This window comes from Phocoena sinus, chromosome 1 (genome assembly GCF_008692025.1).
Source record: "Phocoena sinus isolate mPhoSin1 chromosome 1, mPhoSin1.pri, whole genome shotgun sequence".
In the NCBI taxonomy this organism is placed as follows: domain Eukaryota; kingdom Metazoa; phylum Chordata; class Mammalia; order Artiodactyla; family Phocoenidae; genus Phocoena; species Phocoena sinus.
Genome location: NC_045763.1, coordinates 110,456,933 through 110,478,237, shown reverse-complemented (window position 1 = coordinate 110,478,237; position 21,305 = coordinate 110,456,933). Strand labels below are relative to the sequence as shown.

Here is a 21,305-nt window from a genome sequence, read left to right as displayed (position 1 = left end):
AAAAAAAAAAAGAAATGTGCTTACATTTATCTCCCAGCCTGGTCAGGGAGATAAATGTAAGCACACATAACTGTAATACAAGTCAAATGATGTCATTAGCTGTAACAGAAGTTTAAGGAATTATGAGAGTAAAGAGAAATTTAGATTATTTCTGATAGGAGGGCTGAAGAGGTGGACTTAGAAGGATGGATTTAACTACTTACTAGGCAGAGTGTGGAAGAAATGCTTCTGCTTCCCAGATAATGGAGATAAGCATAAGCCATAGAGCAAACAATGATAATACAGGGCATGTTCAGGAAGTGGTGATTTATTCTGTATGACTGGAGCATAGGTTGTTTGAAAAAAAGTGAAGAAGGAAAAAGACCAGATCATGAAAGGCTTTAAGGGAGTTGCTCAACACTTCAGACTTTTGCTGTAGACAGTAGGGAGACATTAAAGGTTTTTGATCAGGGGAGTGAAATCATTAGCCCAGTGGGACTAGGTTAGAGGCTTCAGTGAAATTTTAGCTGAGGAAAGGGCATGCTTAAAAGGAAGTGATCACTGGTATAGCTTGCTTAAGCACAGTATGAGAACCAGTGAGAGACCTTGAGAGCTGGTGGTTTTATAAGAAGTTCTAACAGAAAGGGAAGAATTGGAACATTGTCCGGTTGTGAAAAGTTGAAGAGTAAAGATTGAAGTTCAGGAGTGGAGGCAGTCAGCATACCAGTGACTCCAAAACCATTGGTTCTCCTCCTTGGAGACAGTGATTGGGTCTTGGCTCCTTTCTTATTCCCACCTCTTTCAGCCCAGGTTCCAGAGCTGAGGGTCCTTGATACAACTTGGTTTGGGAAATGTTAACAACTCCTTTAAGGAGTATGGTGGTAAAGGGATGAAGAGAAATGGAAAGGTAGCTTAAGGGAATGGGAAACTGGATTGACAGAGGGACTATTTTTAGCTTGGAGTTCGAGGCCATTTGTAGGCTGAAAGGAAGGAGCCAGTGGAAAGGGAGGCTTAGAAAATGCAAAGGAGAAGTAATGTTTATGGAGCAAGGTGTGGGGGCAGATGGAAAAGAATGGTCTGCGAGCTCAGGGGAGGGAAGCAAGAGGAAAGAACTGGAGCTGGCATTTGTTGGGTGCACTCTGCTAGATGTTATGTAAGTATCTCACTTCATCCTCTGATACCTCTATGAACTAAATGTCACTATCTCCTTTTCGCTGATGAAAAAGACTGAGGTAAAGAGGTTAGATAACCTGTTCCCAAATTAGAGAGCTAATAAACGGCAGACTGAGGACTTGTGTGATTTCCAAGCCTATGGTTTTTCTGACAACTACCTCACAAGGTTAGGAGGTAATAACTTCAACCTTATAATGAATGTGGCAGCATTCTATTCCTATACGCTCTATTAATTCACTGATCACACACTCAGGGAACAATAGTAGGTGGCACTACCAAAATCACAGGAAAAGTGAAAGTCCTTTTTAAAAGAAATATATAACCTAATTGGATAATAAAAGAGGAATTAATGTACAAGAAGATGCAAATACAGTAATACCTTCTGAATCCAGAATTCTGCTACCAGCTCCTTACCTGTTTACCTCTCCAGCTTTGCCTTATACTCTGCTCTAGCTGTTTTGTAATCCTCTCAGCTCCTCCAATATGCATCATGGTTGGCTTCTCTCTCTCCTTCTCCTTCTCCCTCTTCCTGTACTCTAGACTTTCCCACTTCTTGTGTCTCTGCCTGGAACTTTCTTCCCATGGATACCTCTGCCCTGCCTGGTTAATTCCTACCCATCCTTCAGGTCTCAGCTGGAAAGTCATCGGAAGCCATCATGACTGTGAAGCCATCGTGACTCCCTAAACTACACAGCACCCCTGTATTCCATAGTCCTGTAGAACCGCATACCTCCCTTATCATAATAGTTACTCTTTATTGTAATTTGTGATTTTATTAACTGCCTCCCTACTAGGCTGTAAACTCCATAAGGGCAGGGGTTATGCTTTAGTGCCTAGCACTACTGTGCTCAATAAATATTTGCTGAAAGAAGAAATTCAAAACACATCCAATAACCAGGAGATAAGGGGGAAATGGTAGCAACATAACAGTCACATGCAATAATGTTCGTTTGTTTCACTCATGGGGAAGTCTTTCTTTTATTTTCTCTTAATCAATACCCATTTCTAGCAATCTTCTCTGAACCCACAGCATATAATTAGTAGCAAATTAAAAGAGGAAAGAGGAGCTTTTAGAAGCAAGAACACTGATAACAATGAGAATTAACACAAATAACAAGGGAAGAGAAGGAAAACAAAAAAGCCGACAATTGAAAATTGCAGCGTTTCTGGCCATGTGGAGGAGGAGCAAACAGTCTTAACTACATATATTCTAGACTCTGGGGTCCTCACTGTTCACCTGGACAATTAAGTTCACAGTGCTTCCTCTGAGTAAGCAAAAATCTGGTTAAATGATGTCTTGAATGTGTGAAACACTTTGAGATTTACAAAACATTTCACCTACGTTATCTTACTTCATCTTGAGAAGCAAGCAGGCAGGTAAAGTGTTCACTCACAGGTGAGAGACTCTGCCTTAGAGATAAAGTGGTTTATCTTACAAGGTCAGTCAGGATCTTAATGAATCCTAGTTGTGGTCTTTCCACTATATAATCCACAGGAAATTAACAACATCTTTTTGAATAATCCCTATTTGAAACAGTTAACATGAAAATGTTTTGCACTTAATTTGGTAAAATCAAACTATCTGGAAAAATACTCAGAATGGAACATTCCTATGTTTCTGCTCAGCTGAGGTTTTACCATGGTTAGGACCAGTACTCCCATATCAGTTCAGAAAGAAAAAGTTCAGTGTGATTTGAAGCAGTTAAGCAAGACTTCAGCCTGACATAGCTGGAGGTAGCTTTCATCTTTGGTGCATTTATTTCTTCCTCTATTTACTACATGCCAGGCATTATGACTTAAGTGCTGGGAATACAAAGATAAGAGACAAGCTTCCTGTCCTTAGACTAAGTGGTAAGTACCTATGGACAATCCAAATGGAAGTATCCGATAAGCAATTACAAAAGTGAGTTTAGAGCTCAGGAGAAAGACTGAGATTGAATATCTATAAAGTTTATGGGGACCCACATATAAATAGTTACTGTAACTGTTGGTGCAGATTATCTTGACCGGTGAGGGTATGTAGAGCAAGAAGAGGTAGCTAAGGACATGACCTAGGAAACACCAACATTTAAGGAGACGTCAGAAAGGCTGAGAAAGAGAGGCCACATCAATAGAAGTGAAGCCATTCATTCATTTAAAAAATGTATCTATTAAGTCCCTAGTCTTTGTTGAAAGAAAGGGGGACTCAGGAGCCAAAAGAGGAGAGTATTTCAAGGAAGGAAGGGTCAACAGGGCCAAATGCCATAAAGAGGGCCAAAGGATAAAGACTGAAGAGCTGTTCATTGAATGTGACAAGGAGGTCATTAGTGGCCTGGATGAGAACAATCTCAATGGAGTGATGGGGGGCCAAAACGAAAATGATTGAGAAGGGGGAAAAATGGGTACAGCAAGAATAGATGACTCTACAAATTTAGCTGTGAAGGAAAGAGAGAAATTGAGTGTTGACTAAATATAGGCAAGGATTAAGAGAAAGTTTAGAATTTTTTTTTCATTTGATCATGGGAGATATTTGAGCATGTTTATATGCAGAAGGGAAGATGTCAGTAGAAAAGGAGAGATTAGAGATAAAGGAAGGAGAAAGTATTTGAAGACACGTGGCATAAAGCACCTAAGTAGGAGCTATAGAGTCAGATTTGTTCAACCAATGTGTTACTAGTTAATAGCTGCAATGTGCCAGGCACTGTGCTGACTGCAAAGGATAACTGCGGTGAGAGAGACTAGACTGCTGGGCCCTGTGTGAATGGAGCTTACAGTAAAGCCGAAAGGTGAACCTTAGACAAGCAGTACAGACGCCCCACCTGCTGGGATGAGAGAGATGTGAGAATGCTCTAGAGGGCAAAATGTGGGTAGGATGCTCACTTTATTATCTCTATTTTTCTCTGAAGATGGATGTGGGTTCTGCTAAGATGAGCAAGGAAGCTGTGAGGAAAGGAACTTGAGAAAGGATTTCACACAGCTACTTGTAGGGGTTGGGAGAGGGTAATTTTCCAAGCTTGGAGATCCTGAGTTTATTAAAGGCTCCAGTCTGTGGGACTGTGATTTTCTCCAGAAGACCCTGGGGAGTAGGAGTTGTCCTTTGAAACAGCTCTAAGTCTCTTCCATTTCTTTCCATACCCAATGCCACCATCCTTGTCTCACTGCCTCTCTCCCCTCATCCTTGAACCTTCCTGTTTTCTCACCAGAAGGTCTCCTTATCTTGCTAAAATAAAGCATTTTGACAGTAAAACCTTTATTCAAGAACTCGAAATTATGTCCTTTTCCTATCAAATTTTTTAACCTACTCACCTTGGTATTCCAGGCCTTCCATAGTTTGTCTCCCTCTTCCCCTGTCCTCTGCTTCTAACTAGTATCTCTCTTACATATCAATCACACAGGCCCTTTTGCTATCCATGCTTCAGGCTCCATGTTTACCAAGTAAAAGCTTTTGCTGAAAGTATCTTCTTTGGAAGATTTTCTCCTTTCTTTTGCACCAAGCCAGCTCCCACCAAAGTTCTCCCTGCCTCCGTGATAAAATGTATCCAACATCTTTCCCTGCAGTTATTATGAAGAGCACTTATTGTCTTTTCTTTCATTTATGAATTATATTCAATGTAGCTTTGGGGGGGGCTTTTTTTTTTTTGAGACTTGGTTTTTTTTTTTTTTTTTTTTTAATTTACTTTTGGCTGCATTGGGTCTTCATTGGTGCACACAGGCTTTCTCCAGATGTGGCGAGTGGGGGCTACTCCTTGTTGTGGTGCATTGGCTTCTCATTGCATTGGCTTTTCTTGTTGTGGAGCACAGGCGTGGGCTTCAGTAGTTGTGGCACAACGGCTCAGTAGTTGCGGCGCACAGGCTTAGTTGCTCCACGGCATGTGGGATCTTCCCAGACCAGGGCTCGAACCGGTGTCCCCTGCATTGGCAGGCGGATTCTTAACCACTGCGCCACCAGGGAAGTCCCTTGGTATTGCTTTTTAATCATTTAGTACATATAAGTCTTGTTTTAGTTCAAATAGATGGTCATTTTCTTAAAGACTGGGACTATATCCCACAGTGGGTTGTAGTTGAAGTAAGTGCTTAATATGTATTGGATTGAATTGAGATTTTAGTTGGACCCTAAAACTTTAAATGAGTTATACCTTAATCCCTACTCACTAATCTATTCAATAAGCACATATTTTAATATCTAAGCCCTGTGCTAGGAGCTGGGGACATTTCTTTCAATCTCTGAGTGCCTCTATATTTTGAGGTGTCTTTCTCCCAAAAACCTCTTTCCAGCCTTTAAAACAGCCCCGACTGACCACTGAATTACATTGGACCCAAGACCCCCCTGCAGTTAACTTTGTGTAAGTATTGTTCCATTGTTTCTGATTCTGTTTATCTCATTGGTTCACCTTCCATTTCTGTCTCTGTGATTGTGTGTGTATATGTTTATATCTCTTGCTTACTTTGGGGCTTAGCCCAGTCAGTGATGCTACCCACCCTGATCTCAGTCCATTAAAGACTGTCCGGAAGTAGCAAACCCCTGCCCCTCTTTTCCTTCAGTCCAGAGGCCGTGTGTGTGTGTGTGTGTGTGTGTGTGTGTGTGTGTGTGTGTGTGCCCGCTTAGATATAAAACTATCCAATAATGTCAACGTCTCCCATGCCACCCACTATCCTAGGAATTTTTTTTTTTTATCCTAGGAATTTTGAGAACGTCTTTTGTCCCAGTCCCCACACAGGGAAGAATCTGAGCAGGTGGGAGCCAAGCAGTGATGTCTGAAGTAGCCTCATTCTTCCTCCCCACTGACATTCCTGGAATCAAAGGGTCTTTATGGAGGGTGGGGATGGAGAAGGAGCAGTTAGTTCTGCTGTTTGGAGGGATGTCCAGGGCCCTCTGAGGAAAGACCGGACATCACTAATCCTTGTCTGCGGGGCAGTAAGTCTATGTGGTGCTGGGGCAGCTGGTTACTTTCCCTCTTTCAGGTCTCTGTGTTGCTCCTCTTCCTGTGTGACTCTCTGAGTCAGTTGGTCCCGATCTCCACATCTCTCTTTTGGTTTCAGCCCCACTCACCTGTCCTCTTCCATCAACCAACATCCTCACTGCTGGCCACCCTGGCTTCCTGGCTCCTTAGCTCCTAGCCAACTGGCCCAACCCCATCTTGCTTTGACAGTAGGGGCGGGAGGGGAGATGATGGGGGTAAGGAAAACTTCCTGGCGACATCTTCCTTTCCTTTCCAGGCCTCGAGTCTTCAAGTGCATGCTAGGCCTCCCTTATCCGGGTCAGGATGAACCAGAGGAGGCACATGGGAAGAAATAAAGGGGTTGATTTAAAAAGAGTAGAGAGGAGGAACAGAGGTTTGGGGGCAGAGTAGGGGAGAGGTGTACCCAGGAGCAAGGTAGCCAAAGACATTGGAGCGGAGAAAGGAGAGAGGGAGGGTCACGCCGGCTCTGACAGCCCAGCCCAGCCGAGGTCCTCGGGTTTCCTGTCTCTCCTCCCAGCTGCTGTTCCTTCCTCTCTTGTTGTGAGATTTCTCCCCAGGGCCTCTCCATGTTAAAGCGTGTGACCCCCTCCTCTGTCCGGGTCTCGGCGACTGTCCGTGGATCTCGCGCCTGGCTTTGGTCTCCAGCTCAACCTCCCGGCCAGGCCTTCTCGGTGGGCGGTGCTCCTGGCGCCCCTCCTCCTCCGAGGGCTATTGGTGGAGAGGTGTCGAGAAGGCGGTGTCTAGCCGGCCTCCGAGAGTCGGATTAGTTGTGCAGACCCCGAGGCGGGCCGGAGGCGGGTCCGGCCAGGAGGCGGGCGGGGCGGCTGGGGCCCGGCCCAGAGCTCCGGGCGGTCGCATTGTTTTCCTCCGCGGAGCCGCGGCGGGAGTGGGGTTTGCGACTGGGACCCAGGGCTCACCCGACCTGACAGCGCCCGGGAGCCCAGATCCAAGCTCCATCCAATTCAGACATTCATCACGTCTCGCTAGAGCCCCAACCACCGATTGCGAACTCGGCGCGGTGCGCGGCCGCTGCCCGCCCGCTGAGATCTCTATTCCACTGACCCGGATCTCGGAGCAAGTACCCCGGAGCAGGGCTGGGGCTGCAGGGCGTCGGGGAGGATCGGGGCGCCTAAGGCTGGGGGCAAGCTTCCGAAGTGCCAGAGGGACCCGCCTGGGAGGGTGCCAGAGCGATGTGTGCTTGGTTGACGGAGAGGGTCAGCGGAGTTGGGGTGCGTGGAAGGAAGAGGGGACCGTGGCCGAGCCCCGTCACGGGACTGTGGGGCGCAGGGTCTGGGCACCTCTTGCGACCCGGCTTCTCTGAGTCGCATCCCTTGGATTGGGGAGCGCGAAAGGGATTATTTGAGGCGCGCACCGTACAGAGGGCGGAAAACCTGGTCTCTTTCCTCTCCAGCAGAGAAATTAAGGCTTCGAGACCCGTGGAGAACTGGACCCTCTCGTTGCCCCTGCAGGGATGGGAAGGGGAACACGTCGTTCCAGACTTTGGTGTTACAGCTGCACCTCTGTCCTTGTGCAAGCGGGAGTCTGAGCACCTCCCAGGGGGTTGGCTTGGGCATAGAGTCGGGAATGGGGCCCCTGAGAAACACCAGTCCTAGTGCCCATATCCTTCCTTCACCCCACTCGCCCTGGGGCTTTGTTAGACCGAGGTCTCCCAAGGAGAAGAGCCCAGCTGGCGACTGCATCTCGAGCCCGCGGACCCGCTCAGCCCTGGCCCCAGGCCCTCCCTCATCGGTTCCAAGCCTCTGGCCCTGTTTCCCTGGCCTCGGAGACCCGCCTCCACTCCCCAACCCCCGCTCCCATCCCCATTCGGTCTGCGCCTGCAGGCCCCTCCAGCCCCTCCTCCCGCTAACGTGGCTCTGGGACCCGGTCCCGGCCCAGACTCTCCTACCCGCCCCTCTCGGAGCCCCAGATCCAGTGAGGGGGAGACACGTAGAGCCCCTGGCCTCAGGCCCACCTCATGTGAGGCTCTAGACACCTGGATTATCCTCGTTGGGGGCTGGGTGGGAGGGAGGGTAGGTAGCAAGCCTGGGGCTGAGAGCTAAGGGTGGGGGGGAACTGTCTTGGAGAAGGGAACGTGCCCGTTCCGTGAGGCTCCTTGGCGCGCCCCCCGCTCCTTAGAGGAGGGTGGACTGGGGCGGGCGACCAGCCCGAGGGCTTCCTGCTATTGTCCCCCGCCCAGTCTCCCCTTCTCCATCCCTTCCCCAGCCCCCGCTAGAATCTGGCTTTGACCCGGGCCACTCCCCAGAGGTGGCTGCGGGGCCAGGAGGAGACAGAAGGGCTGTTTCCTCTTCCCAGCAAGGGGAGAACCTAGGAAGGGGAGAAAGAGCCGGCCAGGCCTCCCCCATTCGCTCCAAATGGGGGGTATGAAGCAGCTGGGATTGGTCCCGGCAGGGTAAGCCTTTCCCCAAGCCAGGGGTCAGATGGGGGCCGCTCAGATGCTGCTCCCTAAAATCAGCTATGGGAAGCCCCCTTAAAGATATGTCATAGTTAAGTCTAGGGGGCCAATGCAATGGCCAACCGAGTGTTTTTAGAGGCTGGACTAATCCAGTCTAAGGTGGGGGGTAGGGTGGAGAGAGATTGGGTGGGAGGGAGGCAGGGACTGCTCTCAGGGAAGAAGGAAGGGGCTGGGGGGTGCTTGCTATCAGAGCATTTTGCCTAGAAATGAAGAACATGCAAATGAGATGCAAATTAGCCTCTATTGTCCCCAGCTAGGGAGCTTTTGCTAAGAAGCCTGCTGGATTCTGAAGGTTTTAATGTGGGAGTGGTCGTCATGCCCTCCAAACTCTCCCAGTCCCCCCTTTTCCCAAGACTGGTCCTGCAGTTCCAGGAGTTTCTGGGTAGGGGCCAGCCCCAGCCCCTGCCCTCACATCTCTGGGCATGAAGCAGCCAGCACCTTTGTAATCAGGCTCAATGTCAATGTGCCCCCCACTCCCAGGGCAGCATCTCTCCTACCCTAGCTTCATTAGACTTCTCCTGAATGTTCACATTCACTTTTATTGGATGTGGTAAGGAGGTATAGCTCAGCCTCTTCCCTCCTTCTGTCCCTTCTTCCATCAGGTCAGAGGTCTCCTATCCCCCTCAAACCCCCACAGGAGTCACCACCCCAGGTAAGGAAAGGGCAACAGCTTCTGAGGGCAGGGGATGGAAACGGGCATGGCCTGGGAGCAGAAAGAGGGTCTGACTGTTCTCCCCACTTGCCTGAGACTGAAGTTGTTTCCTGGGTGAAGATACCAGTTGCCCAGGGCAACCTGTGGGGGGGGTGGGCAGGAGGGGGAGGATAGGAGACAAGCTGTGTCCCTTTCTCTTCCCCTGGGAGCACCAACATCGGAAGCATGGGGCGGGGGTGGCAGAGGGAGGCTTGGCCTTTCAGCACCAGAGGGTCTTTAGCTAGCTGACTGCTCTGCCCCTGGGGAGGGGGTCATCATTAGGTGCTCCTACCCCTTCCCCTCCTCCAGCTCTCTTGGGACCCCATCTGGCGTCAGCCTCCTCATCAGTGATGCTGGATTGGGGATGGGGTACACTTGGGTCCTGGCTCCGAGAGTGGAGTTGTTGGGGAGATGGAATGGGCTAAGCCTGGAAGCCCAGGGTCTCTTCTTTAGGGGACATGGTAGGACAGGCAACTAAGGATTAGTGAAGGATAACTGTCTGTTCACAGAAAGGAAGGAGTCTCACCCTTCCTGACCTGATTTCCCGAGCCTACTCAGCCCTTCACTTCAACTTCAGGGGAAGGCAGGAAGCTGGTGTACACCTCCCACTGTGGGTTCCAGCCAGGGTCAGCTTGGCTGTGGGAGGCTGATGGAAGCTGATGGGTGGGAAGGAGGGCTGTCTCACTGTCCCTGCCACCATATCTATCTTCTCCTGGACTTTGGGCTACAATCGCCTGGCTGTCATTGAATTATTTATATTTTCATTCCAAGGCAGTCCGAAGAGGGAAGGGAAGGGAAGGAGAGACATGTTCAGCCATATCTCCTCACCAGTATAGCCCCTTCTATGCCTGGCTCCTCGTAGCGGGTGGGTCTGCTCTTCCCCACATTAAGCACATGCAGTGGTTCTTTGGAGTCAGGGAGGGAACAGGGGGCTAGGCAGGCTGGGAGGGGGCACAGTGGTCGGGCAGACAGCTGCGGCCAGAGCTAAATTTAGCCTCTGATCTGGCTTTGATGCAGATTCATTTTTGGCTAAGACAGCCCCCCTTCCCCACTCCCCTCCCTACTCACTCAGCTTCTCCCTAGCCATGGGAAGGGCCCCAGAAGCGTGAGCTTAGACCAGGACAAAGACCCCCAGGCTGCCTCCCCGACTCTGTTCTTCCTCAACCCTAGACAATGATGGCTGCTTCGCAGCTGCCTCTACCAGGGCACAGCGCCTAAATTGCTCCCGGGTGCCATGGGGGTCCGTGAGGGAGGGGGGAGGCAGACATGGTGCCCTCTTCCTCCTCCCCAGTGCCAAGGAGTCACTATTTATAATTTTAAGGCTTCAGTGTCTAATTATAGCTGAGAAGAGGTTAGCAAGAGGGGGGCCACGAGGTGTCACCTACTGAATGTCCCAGGCCCAGTCAGGAGAGAGGAGAAAAGGCTGAGTGAGAAGGCTGGGAGGGGGAGCAGGCGGGTCCTGTCCTTACCTAGGGTCATGCTGGCAGGCTTCGTACCAGCCAGTTTGGGCCAGTTGGACAGGGAAGGACCTTGAGTGACAGTGACAGCTGGCTGGGACTGAGGCAGTGCCAGAGAGAGGTTTCTTCTCCCTACTGCACTGGGTCTTCTGGTGATAGACCTGGGAAGGGGTCTGCCTGCTTCCCCCACTTTTCTGTCTTCTCTTTCAGGGCCAGCATATGGGTGAGGGGGCACCCCCTGGGGCCTGAGCTGCCCCACACAGGATGCCCCGTGAGCCCCGCTTCATGCCCTTGCTGCTACTGCTGTTGCTGCTCTCACTTCCCCACACCCAGGCTGCCTTTCCCCAGGACCCCCTCCCTCTGCTGACCTCTGACCTGCAAGGTGAGTGCTTGGTACCTCACCACCTCTATATGAGCTCAGCACTCAGTCTTGGCAGGTAGACACTGAGACCCCTTGTGTGGGTGGCAAGGTGCAGGAAGGCTCTCAGTCTCAAGGAAGCTAAGAGCCTGACCAGAAAAGGAGAGAAGACAGGTAGAGTGAGCTGGCACCTCAGGTCTGTCACTTCTCATCTGCGGGCCTACTTCCTTCACTTCCGGGCAGCATTGTTCAGTGATAAAGAATGTGGACTCTCGGCCAGACCAGACCTTAGCAGGTTTGAATCCCTGCTAAGCTGCTCACTAGCTGTGTGAGCTCTTCAAGTTATTTAACCTTTCTTTGCCTCAGTCTCCTCATCTGCAAAATGAAGGTAGTCATAGTATTTTACCGGGAATTCCCTGGTGGTCCAATGGTTAGGACTCGGTGCTTTCACTGTGGTGGCCCGGGTTCAATCCCTGGTTGGGGAACTAAGATCCTGCAAGCCATGCAGTGCAGCCAAAAAAAAAAAAAAAAAAATACTACTAATAATAGTATTCTACCTCATAGAGTTATTTAGGGATTAAATGAGGTAATACAGGTAAAGTTCTGAGAACACTGGCACAAAGTAAATGATTTATATATGTTTGCTATTATTATTAGCTACAAAATGAAGGCTTGGGACTAATTCAGTGGTTCCCAACACCTCTCACCTCCCTCTCCACCACGTTATCACTACCAAGTCTAGGTCCCACCGTGAGGGAAACCAACAGCCAACTTTTTCTGAGAAGGACCTTTATCTGTTTGCAAGTTCCTGTTATATATGCAGGATTTAGAGTAATTTTAAGGATGAAGGAATGGCAGTTAGGTTATTGGGAGTAACTTTTGGGGGATAGATAAGAGCAGTAAACACATGTGCCAGACGTGGTTCGAAGCACCATATGAATGTTAAATCATCTCTCTCTGAACTCTGGGGTCCCTTTGAACGCTGATGACTGTGGTTTCCATGATCAGGCCAGGTGGATGCTGGAGTTGGTCAGAGGAGGCAGAAACCTTGGAGGGCTGAGGTGGCCTGTGAAGAGCCTTGAGGGGAGGGTGCAAAGAGAGGGCTGGGAGAAATGGGGTGAGTAAATGGTCCACATGGGACAGTGTACAATGTGGGAGTGAAAGGGAATTGCTAGCCCTAAGGCAGTTCCAAGAAGGGGTTGGGCTCAATTCTGGAGTCAGACAGACCTGGATCTCAATTGGGGTGCCTGCCACTTCCAAGCTAAATGAGCTGTGCAAATTTCTTAATGGCTTTAAGCCTCAGGTTCCTCATCTGTAAGATGGGGCCAATGTTAGTACCTACCTCATAGGGTTGTTGTCTGAAGTGAGACAATGCATCTAACATGCTAACATAATGCTTGGCAGAGGTTAAGTGCTCAGAGTTAGCTGGTATTACATTTATTAATAGCCTTATTAATAGCTTTATTAATACCTCACAACTCATCTCACATATCCATTTTATGTCCGTGGCTGGGTTTCATCTGGTTGGAGAGGGTGTTGAGGGAGTACATGGTATTCTGGCTGGCCCTCAGCACCCACCTCTCTGTGCCTTCTAGGTATTTCCCCATTATCCTGGTTCCGGGGCCTGGAGGATGACGCTGTGGTTGCAGAACTTGGGCTGGACTTTCAGAGATTCCTGACCTTGAACCGGACCTTGCTAGTGGCTGCACGGTAAACTTGGCTGTGGCACCATTGTGGGGCTGACAGGCCTGCTGCTGGGCAGGCATGGGACCTGCATGGCCACTGCAACATCTTGCAGGGGACACATGCAGGTGTATAAGCCATGGGACATGGGCATGCTAGGACCCAGAGCACAACTGCCAAGTTGTGGAGTAAAGGGGAGGAGAGAGGGCACTGTTTGTCCCTGAGCAGCTGAACACGGGCAAGGTGGGAGGCTCAGGAGTTCAGGTGGGGATCCATGGCTTGGCTCTGATCCCTCCTTGCCTGTCTCTTCAGGGATCACGTTTTCTCCTTCGATCTTCAAGCCCAAGAAGAAGGGGAGGGGCTAGTGCCCAACAAGGTGAGAGGCTGTGTGGGAGGAGGTTGAGGCATGGAGATGAGGCTGGGAAAGGTCTAACCGGGATCAAGTGGGTAGGTAGAAGACTCCAAGAGGAGCCATAATGTGAGGTGGTTCCAGGTTGCCCCATGATTTTTCCCCTTCTACTTCTCCCGCCAGTATCTAACATGGAGGAGTCAAGACATGGAGAACTGTGCCGTGCGGGGGAAGCTGACGGTGAGGAGTGGGATGAGAATCTTGAGGGAAGGAGATGACCCTGCCTCTAGGCTCTGTCTAAGTGGCCTCCACTGTGCCCATTTCCCCTCACTTCTCTCATCTTGGTCCACAGAGGAAAATGTGCAAGAAAGGGAATTCATGATTTTTAGCTTCCTTTACACACCTCACACAAAAGGAAAGTGAGGCTCTGAAAGGCCAAAGAACTTGCCCAAGGCCAGAGGACTAGGAGTAGATAGCTTAGTTGGGACTTCACCCCACACTGCTCTGCCTGGCTCAAGTGGAGCAGCCCTACTTCATGTGACCCCCACCCCGTCCCAGTCCCAGGGAGCCCGGTCACTGACCGAGAATTCTGGATTTTCTAGGACGAGTGCTACAACTACATTCGTGTTCTCGTTCCCTGGGACTCCCAGACACTCCTTGCCTGTGGAACGAACTCATTCAGCCCCGTGTGCCGCAGCTATGGGGTACAAAGGCGAGGGCGGGGCATCAGGACTGGAGTGGGAGAAGAACCCAAGCTGGGCAATCAGTTCAGTGGGGATGGACCAGCAGGGGTAGGGGAACAGGAGTGCCCAGAGGGGAGGGGTCAGGAAGGGGTGGAGCAAGGAGGCAAGGGGACATGAGGAAGTGGGCTATGGAGCCAGACTCGCAACACCCCAAGGGGTCCAAGAACCTGTTTCCTCTGCCTCCAGATAACTTCGCTGCAGCAGGAGGGTGAGGAGCTGAGCGGGCAGGCTCGATGCCCCTTTGATGCCACCCAGTCCAACGTGGCCGTCTTTGCAGGTATGCACCTGGGCATGTGAGCAGCAGGCATGTGGCCGGAGGGAACTCCCACGTTAGCCCCTTTCCTAATTTGGTCTTTCCCCCATGCTCCTGAGTGGAGGGTTAAGGTAGGGGCCAAGGTCAGGCCAAGGGAGGGGTGTGGGAGGCCCAAGGAGAGCCAAGATATGGATCCCTGAGCCCTCCCCTGACCCCACCCTACCCCTCCAGAGGGCAGCCTGTATTCAGCCACAGCCGCGGATTTCCAGGCCAGTGATGCTGTGGTTTACAGAAGCCTTGGGCCTCAGCCCCCACTCCGCTCCGCCAAGTACGACTCCAAGTGGCTCCGAGGTCAGGGCGGGCCTAGGGCAGGGAGGCTGCTCTTGGGGAGGAGGTGCAGGGGGCGGTCGATGGCAGGCAGGTGGTGGTAATGGTGAGCATGTATGCAGAGGGGAGAGGCTGTGGGGGGCCAGGAGTTTCTGAACAGGTGTAGTTTCTCTTCCGTACCTTTCCTGTCACTCCCCCTTCAGAGCCACACTTTGTCCACGCTTTGGAGCATGGAGACCATGTCTACTTCTTCTTCCGAGAAGTCTCTGTGGAGGACGCCCGGCTGGGGAGGGTAAGGAAGTGGGCACCAGGGGTGGGTAGCTAGAGGGCTCTGCTGGATGGTGAGGAGCCAGTCATTCAGGGGAGATTAGGGGCTCCTGGCCCTAATCTCCACAACGCAATCCCCTGGACTCTGAGGCCCCCAACTTGGAGTAGCCCCCAGGCCTCTGCCCCCGCATCCTGCTAGGTCCCTCACCTTGACCCACATTGACCGACCACACCCTTCCTTTGCTGTGCCCCTAACATTTGTCTCTTGGCGCTCTAACTCACCACATTGCTCTCACCCTGCTGGCCCTGGGGCTCTCTCTCACCGTTCTCCTCGTCTCCAACTCTCCCACGCACAGGTACAGTTCTCCCGTGTGGCCCGTGTGTGTAAGCGTGACATGGGCGGCTCACCTCGGGCCTTGGACCGCCACTGGACATCTTTCCTGAAGCTGCGGCTCAACTGCTCTGTCCCTGGGGACTCTACCTTCTATTTTGACGTCTTACAGGCCTTGACAGGGCCTGTGAACTTGTATGGCCGCTCTGCTCTCTTTGGGGTCTTCACCACCCAGACCAATAGGTTGGTACCAGACTAACCAATGTGGCCCAATCTGTCCCCTGCCCCACCAGCATCCAGGTTCCTCTCTCAACGCCTATTGATGAGGGCAGTGAGCGGAAGCTCCATTCAAAGCCAGTTTGCTGTTCTGCCCACCGTTTTTCTCCTAGCGTGGCCCCCAGGGGCTGCCCCACCCTCTCAGGCTCCGCCCTAATACGGTATATGAAGGGGAGCTGCCATGTCTTACCTAGGAGGAACTGTGCTGTCCCTTCCAACACCTAGCCCGCATCCTTTTCTGGCTCCCTCAGCATCCCCGGCTCTGCGGTCTGTGCCTTCTACCTGGATGATATTGAGCGTGGGTTTGAGGGAAAGTTCAAGGAGCAGAGAAGTCTGGATGGGGCCTGGACCCCTGTGTCTGAGGACAGGGTCCCCTCCCCGAGGTACGCAGGGTGGGCGTGGCCTTTGTGGAGGTAGAAACAAGCAGTGTCTGCTCCCCAAATGGGATTATGAGGAGAGGGCAAGGTGTCCAAGGCCTGGGGAGGGGGCTGTAGAGGGTTGGCAGCAGGGAAGGGAAGCAGTAGTGTGAATGTCTGCGTGTAGGCGGAACAAGGGTTACCAATCACGTTTGGGAGCAGTGGGTAGGTGGTGGTCACAGAGCCTAACTAAGCCCCAGCTCCCTGCCCTAAGGCTCCCTCTTCCTTTGTGTCCACCAGGCCAGGATCCTGTGCAGGAGTAGGTGTAGCTGCATTGTTCCCCTCTTCTCGAGACCTCCCTGATGATGTCCTGACCTTCATCAAGGCTCACCCACTCCTGGACCCTGCCGTGCCACCTGCCACCCATCAACCTCTGCTTACCTTCACCAGCAGGTATGGGGCTAGAAAATGCTGACCACTGCCTTCCCCGCCTCAGCCACTCTTTCCCTGACCCCACAAGGTAAATCATATTGGTAGGAGGAAGAACCCGTGAAAGTGGAAGGGAGAGAGCTCAGAAGGAAACACTGGGCTGGGGGAAGGGCAGAGAAGGGGGTACCCAGACACATGCGCTGTCCTTGAAACACTCAAGCTTCCACTGGTCAGGTTGTCCTGACCTGAAGCCTATCCCTCCAGGGCCCTACTGACCCAGGTAGCTGTGGATGGCATGGCTGGTCCTTACAGTAATACCACAGTCCTGTTCCTTGGCTCCAACGATGGGACAGTGCTGAAGGTGCTGCCCCCATGGGGGCAATCTGGGGGCCCTGAGCCCATTCTGTTGGAAGAGATCGATGCCTACAGCCCCTCCCGGTGAGCCCTTTGTCCAGCAGGCCCCCTGCAGAGCAGGGATGGGATGTGGAGTGGTAGATGGGGATATGGGGATGGGGTGGGGACTCCAATATTGGAAGTTGTGGGGAAGAGAGAGGGCCTTGGCGAGAAGCTGGACACTGTGTTGGGGCAGAGGAGCCCTATGAGTTGTACTCAGTTGCTTGTATGCCTCCCCCGCTTCTGTTCTTTAACTCACCCAGGGAAAAAGGAGCCTCACCTGCTCCATCTCTGATTCCTTCTGGCCTCACCCTAGGTGCAGTGGGAAGCGGGCAGCCCAAACAGCACGGCAGGTCACAGGGCTGGAGCTGGACACTGAAGGTCACAGGCTCTTTGTGGCTTTTTCTGGCTGTATCATCTACCTCCCTCTCAGTCGATGTGCCCGGCATGGGGCCTGTCGGAGGTGAGAGGGACCTGAGGTCAGGCCCTGTCTGGGTGGGCTCTGGGCCTGCAGGCACACAGGAACACAGGCATAGTGGGTGGCAGGGAAACGCAGGGGGTGGTTTGGGGGTGGGTATCTCAAGCATTCTGCAGGTGGGCAGTAACCAGGGACTGGACTAGGGATTGGGGTGGATAGGATGGGAGTATCAGGCTAAGAGCCTCCTGCAGGCCAGGGTGAGAGTGGAAGAGGCAGGGGAATGGAATGTGATTAGGGTGGAGAGGGTCCCAGCCTCACATGACTCAGTTTTCCCTAGGAGCTGTCTGGCTTCTCAGGACCCATACTGTGGATGGGACAGCTCCAGAGGCTGTGTGGATATCAGGGGACCTGGTGGGTAAGTGAGAGGCTCGTGGATCTCCTGAGGAGAAAGTTCCCCACTAAGAGAGGAAGCTGAGGGCTAGGGTGGGGGATGGGGGCAAGATGTATACCTGCACTGAGCCACCTCCATTTCCTCCTAGGATTGATGTGCATCCAGCTGGGAACCAGGAATCCATGGAGCATGATGACTGCCAAGGTAAACAGAAGCGGCAGGGGTGGCTGTAGCCATTGTTGCGCATGGCTCTGATGGCCATAGACACCATCCCAGGTGTGGGCTTTTGTCTTTCTCTCCTTCTGTGGTACAGTCATGCCCATCAGTTCTTCATGAAGCTTCCCTCTGCCCCTATCTTCACCCTCTCTCTCCCTTTTTCATAGATGGAGCTACTGGGAGTCAGTCTGGCACAGGGGATTCTGCTTATGGTGAGTTCTACTGTCCCAACTTCACCTTGCTCAGCCCACACTCACCCAAGTCTGTGCCCCATGGCAGCAGCAGACCAGCACCCTGGACACCCTGAGAGAGTCTCAGAAAAGGGTTAGCACCCTCCAAATACCTAGCATATAGCTCAGTGCCTGGCACATAATAGGGTGCTTAACAGATAGTTTTTGAACAAATAAATGAAAGAGTGCTTTGCATAGTGAGCCCTCGCCCATTTCCAGAGGAAAATGAAGGCTGCACTTCTGGACCTTTGGGCTCCAAAGGGGGTGCGGGAACCCGCTGAATGGGTATCAGAGATGGAGAGCAGGAGCCTCACTGGCTCTGACCTGGTCTCTGTCACCAGTGCTTCTGAGTCCTGGCCCTTCCCCTGAGACCCCAAGCCCCCCCAGTGATGCCCACCCCCGGCCCCAGTCTTCCACTCTTGGAGCTCACACTCAGGGTAAGGGGGCTGGCTGGGAGGGATAGGAGTGAAGTGTGGGGCTGCTGATTCTTGAAGAATTCTAAGCCCCTCACTGATCGCTGTTTGGTGCTCACTAATAATGCCTGTTTGGAGCCTCCCCTCCCAGCCCCGCCTCCCTCAGCACGGGCAGAGTTTGGCAGTTGTTCTTGGCATGGCTACAGGGGCCAGAGCTGGGATGGGGACTCCCCAGGCCCAAGCTCTAGCTTGCGTGTGAAAGGTAGTTCGGTGGGTTGTGTGTGTTGAGGGGTCAGGGGAGGTGATTCCTAAAGAGGGTCAAAGCTGCGTTGGAGCTGAGCAGCAGCAGGAGAGAGGCGACACTTCGGAACCTGCCATCCCGCTGGCCCACCTTCCCTGAGCCTCCCTCCTCCCTCCTTCCTCTCGGTCGGCAGGCGTGCGACGGGACCTCCCGGCAGCCTCAGTCTCCCGCGCCGTCCCTATCCCACTCCTCCTGGCCTGTGTGGCCGCAGCCTTCGCCCTGGGCGCCTCGGTCTCTGGCCTCCTGGTCTCCTGCGCTTGTCGCCGCGCCCACAGACGTCGGAGCAAGGATATCGAGACTGCGGGGCTCCCGCGCCCTCTATCCCTTCGCAGCTTGGCCCGTCTGCACGGGGCGGGCCCAGAGCCGCAGCCAACGTCCAAGGACGGAGGGGGCGCACAGACACCCCAGCTCTACACCACCTTCCTGCCTCCTCCTGAGGGCGTACCCCCGCCGGAGCTGGCTTGCCTGCCCACCCCGGAGTCCACGCCGGAGCTGCCGGTCAAGCACCTCCGCCACGCCGGGGGTCCCTGGGAGTGGAACCAGAACGGGAACAACGCCAAGGAGGGCCGGGGCCGCGCCCGGGGCGGGAACACGGCGGGCGGCCCCGCGCCGCGCGTGCTGGTGAGACCGCCGCCGCCCGGCTGTCCCGGGCAGGCCGTGGAAGTCACCACCCTGGAGGAACTGCTGCGCTATCTGCACGGCCCGCAGCCGCCCAGGAAGGAGGTCGAGCCCCCGGCCGCCGCCCCTTTCACCTCGCGGGCGCTGCCGCCCGAGCCCGCCCCCACCCTCTTTGCCGGCCCCTGCCTGCTCCCCCGGGACTGTGCCACGCCTCGGAGGCTGGACGTGCCCCCGGAGGGCAAGCGCCCGGCCCCCGCCACCCGGCCTGCTCTCTCCGCCCCAGCTCCCCGGCTCGGGGTGGGCGGCAGCCGGAGGTTGCCCTTCTCCACGCACCGTGCACCCCCCGCGCTGCTCACCCGAGTCCCTTCGGGAGGCCCCTCCAGGTACTCCGGGGGTACCGGGAGACACCTCCTGTACCTGGGCCGGCCTGAGGGGCACCGGGGCCGCGCCCTGAAGAGGGTGGATGTCGAGAAGCCCCAGGTGCCCCTGAAGCCTCCCCTCGTCGGGCCTTCCTCGCAGTCGGCCGTCCCTAGTGGCAACCATTTTAACTTTTAAAGGGAGCTGCTCCAAGGCCTCAAATGGTACCCTCGAGGCCCATGCCCTCAGAGGCCGTGAGCGTGGACGCATCTCCAAGGACAGATCACCTCCCTCTCTCCTTGTTCCACACCTCCAGCCTTCCTGGACTCTGAGAGTCTCCCGGGGTCCCCACCCGCCCCGGGTTTATTTATTGACTGCCGACTGTCTTTCCCCCTGTCCTCGAGAGAGGAGTGGGAGGTGAGAAGCTCGCCCCCTCAGTGAGCCAGCTTTTCGGGGGGAACTGGCACACTCCCACTCCCCCACCTCCCTCAGCCAAGCTGCCTTAACTCGCCCCTCCGGGCCTCCACAGACTCGGCCCCGGGCGGGCCGCACGGCGGACGGACGGGGCTGCGCCATGCCCGTTGTGTAGAGTCCTCGGGCCTCCTGGGACGTGCCTCCTCCTACTGTGTAGGAGCCTCCCCTTCCCAATACAGCTGTGTCCCCGAGCCACTGCCTGACTTTACTCGCGGAGGGGGCGGGGCGGGAGTCGGTCGGCTGCTCTGAGCCCTTTTTCTCCAGAATCTCTGCCTTCAACTTGGCCTTGAGCTCTCTCCCGAGTAATTGGGATGGCTGCGCTCCCACCGGGGTTTATCACGAAAGATTTCCTGAAGGAGGCAAGCTAAGAAATGGTGCGTGGAGATGAACCAGGGCCCAGGAGAACCCGGGTAGAATTTAGGTGGGGTTAGGGAGGGTACTCCGAGCACGTTTCTGGACCGAGATAAGAGGGACTTTTTCGTAGAATGCTCTATGGGGTGGGGGGAGGGTATTTTTGGAGAAATAAAATGAAGCTGCAGCGTAAGTGACTGAAGTTTCACACCAGGAAATCTTGTCATAAAGGGAATTTGGCTGGAAAAACCTGGGTCGCAAGAGGGGTAGGCTGCAAAAAAAACCCCAGCAAAGTACTGGTGAAGTTAGGGGTTTGCCTCAGCAGTTCCCTAAGGAGTTCCCCTTCGCGGAGCCAGAGGGGTGCCGAGAAGCATATTTATTGCACGCATGCGTAGCCTCCTCTCGCGGACTCCCGGGCCGCACTCGAGCCCCGCGCGCCGAAGATCAGCTAGCGTGTGTCGTGAGGTTCTTCTGGCCTGGGCTGGGTGCAGATACCTGTCCGTTACTCCCGGGGGCCAATGAGAGGGACGAGCAGGACGGCCTGCCCCGCCCACTGCCTGGAGCTAAAGACCTCGCGCGGGCGGTGGCTGCTTTTGCGGATTTACAAGTCTCGTTTTTACCGGCGCGTGGCGGAGATATCCACCGGGTTGGAGCCCTAGGCCGCCCTGCCGCTGGCGCCTCCTGGAGGCCAGACCACGCCTTGCAGCTAAGGAAGCTTCGCCAGTTCCTCTCCGGGTTTTTTGCCTAAAAGCCCTCGACAGGAATCCGCTGGGAACAGTTTGAAGAACCCTGAGATGGTTTCTAGCTCCGCCCTTTACTGCCTGTGATCCTGCCTAGTCAAAGCTCTACCCTAAGCCTCCGTTTCCTCACCTGAAAAATGGGGTTGAGAGGCTCAAGTACGATAATGTACGTGAAAACCCTTTCTAAAGGAGAAAACATGGTATCTTGTGAGATGGCGGTTCCTTCAAACTCACCCTGGGCTATTATTCCTAACTTTGCGATCTGCTTCTACTCAGCAATACGTTTCCCTTTGTATCCTTACAAACTTCGTTTATAGA

The 21,305-nt window shown here is 53.5% G+C and overlaps 1 protein-coding gene across 7 annotated transcripts; it reads left to right on the top strand.

Annotated features, from left to right (window-relative positions):
- The first annotated feature begins 8,229 nt into the window (after positions 1-8,229).
- Positions 8,230-19,734, top strand: SEMA6C (semaphorin 6C). 7 transcript variants are annotated; one of them, XM_032614396.1, is made up of 19 exons: positions 8,230-8,502; positions 9,168-9,217; positions 10,924-11,095; positions 12,667-12,781; positions 13,067-13,130; positions 13,287-13,343; positions 13,706-13,807; positions 14,033-14,123; positions 14,331-14,450; positions 14,630-14,718; positions 15,050-15,267; positions 15,552-15,683; positions 15,957-16,109; positions 16,350-16,523; positions 16,795-16,941; positions 17,234-17,311; positions 17,436-17,491; positions 17,671-17,715; positions 18,581-19,734. In XM_032614396.1, the coding sequence occupies exons 3-19, from the start codon at positions 10,978-10,980 to the stop codon at positions 19,618-19,620; spliced, it is 2,799 nt and encodes a 932-aa protein (XP_032470287.1). In that variant the 5' UTR covers positions 8,230-8,502; positions 9,168-9,217; positions 10,924-10,977; the 3' UTR covers positions 19,621-19,734. The 7 variants fall into 7 exon arrangements, with proteins under 7 accessions (XP_032470287.1, XP_032470333.1, XP_032470279.1 ...); XM_032614442.1 differs by lacking the exon at positions 8,230-8,502 and adding an exon at positions 18,075-18,170 and having other exon boundaries at positions 8,825-9,217; XM_032614388.1 differs by lacking the exon at positions 8,230-8,502 and having other exon boundaries at positions 8,825-9,217.
- The last annotated feature ends 1,571 nt before the right edge of the window (positions 19,735-21,305 follow it).